The sequence below is a fragment of the Montipora capricornis genome, chromosome 9, assembly GCF_036669925.1.
Source record: "Montipora capricornis isolate CH-2021 chromosome 9, ASM3666992v2, whole genome shotgun sequence".
Classification (NCBI taxonomy): Eukaryota; Metazoa; Cnidaria; class Anthozoa; order Scleractinia; family Acroporidae; genus Montipora; species Montipora capricornis.
This window is the reverse complement of record NC_090891.1, coordinates 28,559,201-28,569,200: the sequence shown is the minus strand read 5'-3', so window position 1 is coordinate 28,569,200 and position 10,000 is coordinate 28,559,201. Positions and strand designations below refer to the sequence as shown.

The 10,000-nt window shown below is 39.8% G+C and overlaps 1 protein-coding gene and 2 pseudogenes across 1 annotated transcript in view; all 3 read right to left on the bottom strand.

Moving 5' to 3' along the window:
- LOC138015151 (uncharacterized) overlaps positions 1-518 on the bottom strand; it is a 603-nt pseudogene extending 85 nt beyond the window's left edge.
- A 5,005-nt stretch (positions 519-5,523) lies between these two features.
- Positions 5,524-7,223, bottom strand: LOC138017499 (uncharacterized; annotated as a pseudogene).
- A 381-nt stretch (positions 7,224-7,604) lies between these two features.
- LOC138017498 (3'-5' exoribonuclease HELZ2-like) overlaps positions 7,605-10,000 on the bottom strand; it is a 2,796-nt gene continuing 400 nt past the window's right edge. Inside the window, exons 2-3 of the mRNA XM_068864566.1 lie at positions 8,229-8,471; positions 7,605-7,865 (exon numbers count right to left, since the gene is read on the bottom strand). Coding sequence (XP_068720667.1) covers positions 7,605-7,865; positions 8,229-8,471 — 504 coding nt within the window. The remainder of the gene's footprint in view (positions 7,866-8,228; positions 8,472-10,000) is intronic.

The following is a 10,000-nucleotide window of genomic DNA, read 5'->3' as shown; positions in this document are numbered from 1 at the left end:
TCAGCATAACATCTTAATTTGGGGGGTATAAAGTTTAGTATCTTAAAATCCTTCAGCCGTGCATTAGCCCTTTCGACGTGAATTCTGCATTTTGCAATGTTTTTAGTGTGCCCTTATCTCACTGGCAGTGAATTTTCCATTCTCTAAGAAGGGAGGAATATTTACGGAAACACCCTTTGGGACAATGTCCTGAATCAAGAACCCCTTGTCTGCAAGGATCAGGTCACCATTTGCCATATGGTTCATTAGACCTGACTGTTTGACAATTTCCTTATCCGAAATTGATCCTGGATACAGTTTACTTACATATGTTATAACTGCATTGGGCGCCCCCCGACTAAAACTTTAAAAGAATTCATGCCCCGGTAGCTTGAATATGTCTCATTCTGTTGACTCATAAGACTGGGTGCTGCGATTTCAATATCTGTACAGTCAATGACTATTCTACAGCTAGTAAACATTGAAAAGGACGAAGGAGAGCATAATTTGTTTTTCTCCCTAGAAGGGATAGTGGTCATCATCAAATAAGATATCGTGTAAAACATGAATAAATGTTGTAACTACATTTGAAATGGTAGCAACACTACAAGAGAATAACTGAGCTATGTGGAGATTAGTATAGTTTTGTCTCAGTTTCATGAGGGGTGATTAAAATTTGATCTTCAAAAATAATTGACTCCACTCTCCAACCTGCATAGTATGACAAAGAATCCTTAAATCTAGAGGCATAATTTACCACAATCTGGAAAACCTCTTTTTGTTGGTAGTCCAGTTTCCATACGAAGAATATCTGTGGTAAGAGTTGATGCAGAATAATGTGTTCTCTGGTACTGTGCAGTTTCTCTCTGCTGCTCAAGTTCCCTCTTTGCAAGGTCAAGTTCGGCTTCAAGAATAACCTGGTTTGTTGAGGGTTTTTCTTGCAAGGGAGGTGCCTCCTCTTCCATTTTGTCCCGAATGGCCTGCACCATGTCATGTACACTGCTGTGTGTAGTACTACTCTGTTTTTTTCTTTTTTTTCGAGGAAATCCTTCTGATGGAAACAACTTGTCAGCATTACGTGTGTAAATTTCTGGGCCGGCACTCTTTTTCCCATCTCTGAAGTGACAACTGCATATTCTGGAGTGATTCCCTGGTTCCCTGTCTTTTCTTCTGTAAGTTTATATAAAAAAAATAAGCTCACTAAGTAGAACTAGTTAGTCACTTTTACAGTGTGCGACATCTAAAGCTATTATAAACGAGTGTTCTAATATTGTTTATTTAAAATTAGCAACAGTATCGCCTACAAAATGATGAACTAGAACAAAGTAAAATTCCCCTTCGTCAAACTGCCAAGGGAAATGATATTTCTTCTTTTGAGAATGCAGTCGTTCGTGATGAACTGTAGTAAACAGTTTCCAAGTTAAAGCAGTTAAAGCATGAATGAATATGAATGTATGTATTTATAGTCTACTGAGTTTTTCAAGCATATCATGGGAGTAATTCACTGATCACAGCTGTTTTTCCTTTTCACCAGAACAAATGCAGAATATTATTTAAGATACTATCGCAAAGACTTTGTGAGATACCAGTCCTTGAAAGAAATCACAGATCAAAACACAAGAGCAAAACACCAAAACGCGCGCGAAAGCGCCACTTAATTGATAACGAGCTATGAAAATGTAGCGATTTAAATAAAAATTGTCTCACCTTACCTTACTTTAGTTGAGTGTTTTTTTCCCTCCTGTGTGGTCTTTGAGCCGATTTACGACCATTCCTGTTTCTTTTTGAGAAACCGGTTTGATGACGTAGACGAATATAGACGGAGCAAACCGTCGTTTTGAATTATTGATGGTCGTCCCCGAAATTGTCAGAGCGTTAGAATTCTAATTGTTATCGGCCCTAACAACACGTCGTGTGCTCTGTTTTTTGAGGAATTTTCTAGACTGCTAGAACATGTTTTATCTGAGCCCTTAGCTAGTCTTATGATTGCTGGGGATCTAAACTTTCATATGGAGAATTCTAACAAAGCCCTTACTAGGCAGTTCATTGAAATTCTTGAAACCTTTGATCTCAAACAGCATGTCTTTTCTCCTACTCATGCAAGTGGCCACACCCTAAATCTGCTAATAATAACAAGATTAACTCAGGAACTTGTAAGAAATGTTAAGATCCATAACCCGATGGTCTCTGATCATCTTGCAGTATTCTGTAATTTTTCTCTCAAAAAAAACTAAGTTCAGGAAGAAAGCCATTAGCACTAGAAAATTGTGCTCCTTGGGTATTGACTCCTTTCGCGAACGAACATGTTCGTAATTGTTCTCTAGTTCAAGAAGAAGAAGCCATTGACTTTGAATAGTGCAGTTGCTCAATATGATAATCGTCTCCGATTGTTTTTGGATCAATACGCCCCCGCTAAAAAGCGTTTGTTGACAATAAGACCTTTTACACCGTGGTATTCGCCAATAGTTGCTACTACTGAAAAACGGAAAATACGTCGCTTAGAGAGAAAATGACGGAAAGACACGCCTACAGAGTGATAGGGAAGCGTACCAGTATCAGTGTTGTGTTGTCAACGAGTTGATTAGTTCACTGATATCTACTTATTACACGTCATTAATGAATGAGCATTCCTCGGATCAAAGAGTGCTGTTTAGAACTGTAAACAAGCTTATGCAGAAATCTCATGAGACACGATATCGATCTTCTCTTAGCAATGCTTTACTTGCTGATTCGTTTGCTGACTTTTTCAATGCTAAGTTTGAAAAGATTCACACTGCCCTTGTGGCAAGAAACAGAGATCTATCGTTAGCGGATGATAATGAATTGTTTACCAACGTTGTTGAATTCAATAACTTTCACGAGGTCAGTCAAGATGACGTTAAGGAATTTGCTTATAAGCCTTTAAGAAAGTCCTGTTGTCTTGATCCTCTGGCCGGCACTACTTAAGGATTGCTTTCCTGTACTCCTACCTACTATTACCCAGGATGGTTAATTTGTCATTGTCAACTGGTTATATGCCAGATGCCCTAAAGCTTAAGATTGCTTCTCTTTTACCTACATTGAAGAAACCAGCTGCTGATTTCAAGCAGTTCACAAACTTTCGGCCAATATCAAATTTAAAGTTTATTTCTAAGCTGGTTGAAAAGTCTGTTGCAGTTCAACTGACGAAACATTTCATGACCAACAATCTTGACGAGACGTTTCAGTCAGCATACAAAGAATTTCATTCAACTGAAACAGCACTAATTAGAGTACATAATGACATCTTGTGTTCTTTGGATCAAAACCTCTTATTTATACCTTTCAGCCCGGCAGCATTTGATACGGTGGATCATGCAATACTAATATCCCGACTCTCGAACCGTTTTGGGGTGAAGGGAACTGCATTGGCTTGGTTTAAGTCTTACTTAACCTCCCGCCAACAGTTTGTTAATGTAGAAGATGGCATGTCGTCAAGGCGACCGTTGTTGCGTGGGGTGCCTCAGGGGTCTGTACTGTGCCCACTGCTGTACCTTGTCTACACTGCACCGATTGCTGATATCATCAAAGAGCATGACTTACTATACCAACTGTACGCTGATGACACGCAACTATATATTTCCTTCATAACAATTGTTGTACTGATCTTGATGAGGCAAAGTTGCGTATTGAGCGCTGTGTTGAAGAAATCGACCTCTGGATGTGCAAGAACCTATTGAAAGTTAACCAAGATAAAACTGAACTTGTTGTTATTAGCTCCAAATTTCGAAATAGACCAACTCTTGAATATGTTCGGGTCGGTGATGAGTTCATTGCTCCTAATTTGTCTGTACGTAATTTAGGAGTCATTATGGAAATTGCTTTTGCATGGAACAACATGTAAAAAAGATATGTAGTGAGGCAAATTATCATCTCAGGAATATATCAAAGATCCGCAAATATGTCACCCAGGTCTCTGCTCAAATTCTTATCCATGCTTTTTTATTAGCTCTAAGCTTGACTATTGTAACTCACTTTTATATGGTATTTCAAAATACTAAGTTTGTAGATTACAGTGTGTTCAAATACGGCGGCTCGCATTGTCACGTTAACAAGGAGGGACGATTCGATTATCCAATAATGTTCAAAGCTACACTGGCTCCCCGTTCATTCACGTATTGTTTTTAAGCTCCTGTTATTAGTCTATAAAGCACTCAATGGCAAAGCACCCTCTTACATTTCTAGTCTCCTGAGCCATCGTAAGTGCTCTCGGTCTTTACGCTCCAGTGGGAAAGAACTGCTCACTGTGCTAATGGCTAAACTAAAGACTTATGGAGATCGGGCAATCAGCACTGCTGCACCAAGGCAATGGAATAATTTGCCTCTTAGCATTCGTAAATCTCCATCAATCGCTGTTCAAAACTTTGGTGAAATTCTAAAATTACTGACATAACAAGGCTTAGCAGCAGTATAAAGTAAGCATTTTTGAGATTTCTTACCGAGCTTGCTTCTTGTTGTTGGAACTGCCGAAACTTGATTCTGGCGCGGAAGGGTTTTTTAAAAAATGAAATGTCATAACTCTTGGAGAAATCTCATGAAAGTCACCAACAAAACTGTATGGATATGAATGATGATCAACGATCTTAATTAATAGGAACTTCTCAAAAAAAAAAGCTGGCAGAGCGCCATTGCAGTGTTTGCGCTCCTCCTTGTCGGCCCCCTTCCCTTCGCTGGTTTTTGCATGGCCATTTACAAGAAAGTCAACCCCGGCTGAAAGAACCAAATCCCCTGCTACTTAGCTAAAAGTGGCTGCAAAATGGTTTGGTCCCACTGTAGTATCCTGTGACTGTGAGGGTTGTTTTATACGGGACCTCCGGCTTACTGTATTTGTTATCATACTAAGGACAGGAACCAGTCGTCAAGAGCGCGCTATAATATCAGAGTACAAGGATAGGCAAGTCTTCTTAACAAGATGCAAAGCCCTTCTTGGCCATCGGCAACTGATCGCTGTGGACAAAAAAAACTCATCTGGTATTTGCAAGGCAGCAGCTAGAGAAGGAATGTCGCGTTTTCTTTACTCGATTGATCGGCAAAACACTCTTAATCGTCCATCTCGTCAAAATCGAATCTTATGTAATCATACAACAACAGAAAAAATTTTTTGTTCGAAGCATGTTTGATCAAAAATAAGACACAAACAGCAGTGATAAACATATTGAACTTTTTTCATTTTGATAATGACTTGACGTTTCGTATGTGCTCTACATACATTTTCAAAAGTAACCGTTGAAATTTAAAACAGCTATTTATATATAACAAATCGGATGAGGGGACTGGAACCTAGATTAAGCAAATACTTAACAGTAAAATATATAATAAATAATAATATATAATATAATAATAAAAAAGAAAAAGATTAATAAAGCATCAGCTTTTTCACTTCCGACGTTGACGTTGAAAGCTGGCTCAAGTTCTTGTCTAAAAGGAGACAAGTAAAATAAAATAAATTTGACTTGAGTTTGAGCTTCCCCCTGGCTTTGTTTGTTTGTTTTTTTTTTTTTTTTGTTGTTGTTTTTTTTTTCTTTTTTCCCATGCTAAGGAAAAAAATCAAAGAGAAATTCGAAGGGGCTGTATTGCAGAACTTTCTACGACAGTCCCATCAAGCCTATATATGTTGACGACATTATCGTATTCAAAGGACCCTTTATCCCTTGGACTTGAACCAATTTACATGCAAAAATAGAAGAAAAAATCGTCGCGCTCAAAAATTCAAAAACGCGGATTTAAAAGGTGAAGATTCTCTATAATACCACGCCTTGGTTCTGTAAACATGAGATCAAAGTACAAATAACTAAAACTTTTTTAAAAGCAGGAGATCCATAAAAAATCATCAATTTTACGACCAAGGCCAATTTTCCTCCACAAGGCAATGATTTTCTTCATAGTGCTGTAACAACTCTGCCCACATTTTATCCATTCCAAGAAGATGCTTGTTTCCTAATTTGAAAAGAAACCACCTGTGTCAAACAGTCCTCTTTGCATAATCGGAACCACATTTCGCTTACTTAAGTTTGATGTTTTCAGCGGAGATTCTCTTTCAGTATAAAGTGATGTACACTTTTTTTTTAACTTAACACCAGGCTTCTAATTTGTGAGCGATGTGTGTGTATGTGCGCAGTTAGTATTTTGAAACGATGTGCATTTGTCAGCTAAGTGAATACCATGAAAGGAAACTTGCTCGTTTGCTTGAACGAAGGGGTTCACAACGAATTTTCTCTGCAATTTTCGATTTCAAATGTGTGATAGAGAGAGACAGTTGTGTAGTGGTCACCGCTTCGAGGCCTAGGTCCGTTAATGTGTTTCCCTTCGGCAAGAAACTCTACACACTGTCTCTCTCGACCCAGGTGTACAAATGGGCACCGGCTACATATCGCTGGGGGTAACCCTTTCGATGGACTCATTTCCAGGGGGGAGTAGCCATATCTTCAGTCAGTCGCTTCACGCTAAAGCTGCGGCCGTGGGAGCTCTAGGAGCTCGTGTCTGATCAGTAAAAATAATTAAAAAGAAGTATGTGAGACGAAAGTTCGGAACTCGAATTTGCCCGTTTTTCATCCCCAGAACCTTAGAGAGAGCAGAGAATGCAACATTGTTGGATCTTTTCCGCTTACCAATAATGCAAAGCCCTTTGCGTGCACGCGTAAGTGCCACGTTCATTTGATGTTCATCCGTCAAAAATCCCAGGTGTTCCTGGAGCCAGCTTTGAGTCGGTTCTAGATCGATTTCGTCTTTCTCCATTGATCGAACTAAAGAGATTATACGTAATCCCATTCGCTTCCTGAAAAACGAATAGGACACGATTACTTGTGGTCTTAAGCTCACAAGAGTATATGCTGGGTGGGAAATGTTGCTAATGTTCACATTGCATTGTATCATTGTAACAGCGATATAAACTAAAGGGATCCACGTCTAATAGCGACAGTTGCGGCTGAACACGACAGAAGGGAGTTGTTAATATTTCCGTCAACTTAAGCTCTTGTTTTGAGGGTCATGGTGGTTTCGCTTCCACTCGACTGGAAAAAAAATTTGTCTGTTAAGTAACTTCGCCGAAAACTTACAGTATTCATTATTAACTTCGCAAAAGCAGGCAGAAATATGATCGTTCAATATACCTTACCTTGACTCTTTGTTACAGTGGTGACTAAGATTTCTTCATAGGCTCCCTTCAGTCGCTCGCTTATTTTGCTTCGCTGTTCTCTGTATGGTGACAGTATGACCACGTCTGACATGCGCACTTGTGGCCTAGTGATTGGCAATATGTTTCGCTACGAAAACCTAAAACATACACAAAAGGGTCAAATTTGCAGGCTTAGGATTTTTTTTGTCATTTTGACTCATATAATTTTTCAGGACGAATGAATGAATAATTGCTTGAATGATTGAATGAATAAATATAAGTATAAGCCTTATTGATTGATTTTTTTGAAAGGACGAACGAATATTGGATGCGGAAAAACACGGCACCAACATCTGTCTTTGCTATAGTCTTTCCTTTCTGCTGCTAGAGCTAGTCTTATCCGTGATCACCTGTTTGCTCATGACAAAAAAAGTGAATAAACAAGCCTCAATCAACTCACCACCAACCCACAACTAACAAGGCACAATCAATGTTAAAGTTTCCCTTCAGCTACCGCTTTTTTTTGAACTTCCTTCATGTTCCATTTGGATTCTTCGTTGCTCTCTGAGGTTGCTATGGGTGAGGATTCTTCCTGTCCTTCTACGTGGCAGAATACAATAGGAATATCAAGTTGCTGGCGAATCATCGCGGGCCAAAAAGTGATCGGGCTGGGATCACGTGCTTTTACCACGTCAGCTGTCTGAAGTTCCCCATCGTAGAATTGCTTGGACGGAATTTTGCAAATACCTTTGTGCTAAAATAACAAGACAAAACGTAATGCCAAGCTCCTTGTCTTAACGTGATTAGGATCCTAGAACCTGAAATGAGCCGGAAGGTTGTTGAAACCTTGGACCCCACCCCACACCCATTTTCGGTTAAGCCCGCCGCTCGACTCGACTCAAATCTCGTTGACCTTTCCCTTTTACGTAAATGAGCATTGGCGAAATTCAGCGACCGATAGAGGGCGGAGAAGGGTTTTTTTTATTGCTTATGAATTGAAGGGACTAACTGGTCTTGAAACACCTTTCTTACCATCCTGTACTGCAGCTTTAGCATCATTGCTCGTTTTGAATGCCTCTCAAACATGGACACACTCAAACCAGTGTTTTTTGCCCACGTGATCCTGAATGACTGGCTGCAGTTGTTTGTGATCACCAATCAGAACCACCTGTCGGGCCCCTGAGCACGTGATGGGAACGAGAGATTCAGGCTCCATGCACATGCCACATTCATCCACAATGCACTCCTGGATATTATCACACGAGGATATTATCCTTGGACTACCAGCTGTTACGCATGTGCAAAGTATAATCTGCGCGCCAGACTTCTCAAGAGCCCATTGCTCTGCTTGTGTGATTAGCTGTATAGGGTTTAAAATAAGCAGAGGTTTACGAGTTAAATTCAATAGACCTTTTTGCAGAACGGCGGCCATTTTTTTTTGGTTTTTTTTTTCGTAGTAAAAAATGCATTTTTTACTTTTAAAAATTCCCTATCCCGTGGAAAGCGACACGAAAATACTTTAACCAGAGCTGACCCGCTGTTGTGAACTCAAGCCCTTTCGTAAAAGATGTTGATGCGCCATCACAGCAGTGTTGTTATGAAACTGGTTTTTTCCAATGCATTTATAACATTTTGTGCGATTTCGAAGATGGTACCCACCTTTTCAGAGTGCAGACTTGGCGCGCAAAAAAACTCCCCTGTTTTTGGCTCATTCACGGAGGATGAGGATTAAATTTGTTGGAACAGATGTAGACGGAATTTGCAGGGCGCGAACTTACGATTTTCATTCCCGTAAGTATCTCCATTCCCCCGTTTTGTGATAGAACTCCCCACTCATTTTCCAAGTCGAGCATTCTGAGCACGGGCTACATCACTGGGCCACGAAATTTCGTACATATGTTGTACGCAGAAATTTACTTTCAAATACTTTCCGCCCGCGATGAATGACACAGTAACCTCACATCTGAAGGTATTTAATACAGTTGACAGATGATTTTTCTTTGAGAACGGCAAGCTCTAAAGTAGTAATTTTTTTTACGTAATTTCTAGATCTTGCTTCGTTCTTGGATGTGTTCCACTGTGACCATTTGCATAACGAATACGCCAATCGACCTGCGAACCAGTTTGTTCAGTCGTTCCAAAAACATTTGTGAATCGAACCATTGTGTTCAGTGGCCAATGGCAAACATTTTGTGAATCGAACCAGTGTGTTCAATCGGCCATGTGCCAAGCCTTTTATCAATCGAACCAGTGTGTTCAATTGACCATTTTGAGTCACACCCCGGGGCGCTATTAAAAAGCACTGTTTGTTGATTCAAAGTTAATCCTCCCAATCGCAAAATTTAGCGTGAAAAGGCGAGGGTCAAGCCTTTTTGAACCAAATACGCAATTGAAGTAAGAAAAATGTTATGTGACATTTCACATTTATTTTGCGTTGGTCTCCCATAGAAGTACTTACTACACTCGAACCGGTTTTTAACTTTTCAAAAAACTTCAGTCTATCGTTTAGGGTCTTATTTTCCCCACTTTCGGGGAGATGGTTTCCGACACTAACGTAGTCGCTTATGTAAAGTTTACCGTTTTGAGAGAGTCTCGACCAGAATGCTTCTATTACTAAAGCTTCGCATTTGAAATGAATTGCTAAATTTCAATGCTGAATATTTTGCCGCAAACTCCATATGGGAAGACAGCTCCACGCCCTATGGGCTCCTCCTATGGGACAGCTCCACGCCCGCGTGATTAACATGACAAACACAATCTATTGTTTCATTTTACAAGTAAGATAAAATATCGCGTCCGACCTTTAAAGGCTTTAAAACGGCTTGCCTGCGGCTCGTCGTTTTTTAATGCGTATAAAGGTCTCCCACTCATATTTCATCTATTACTAAA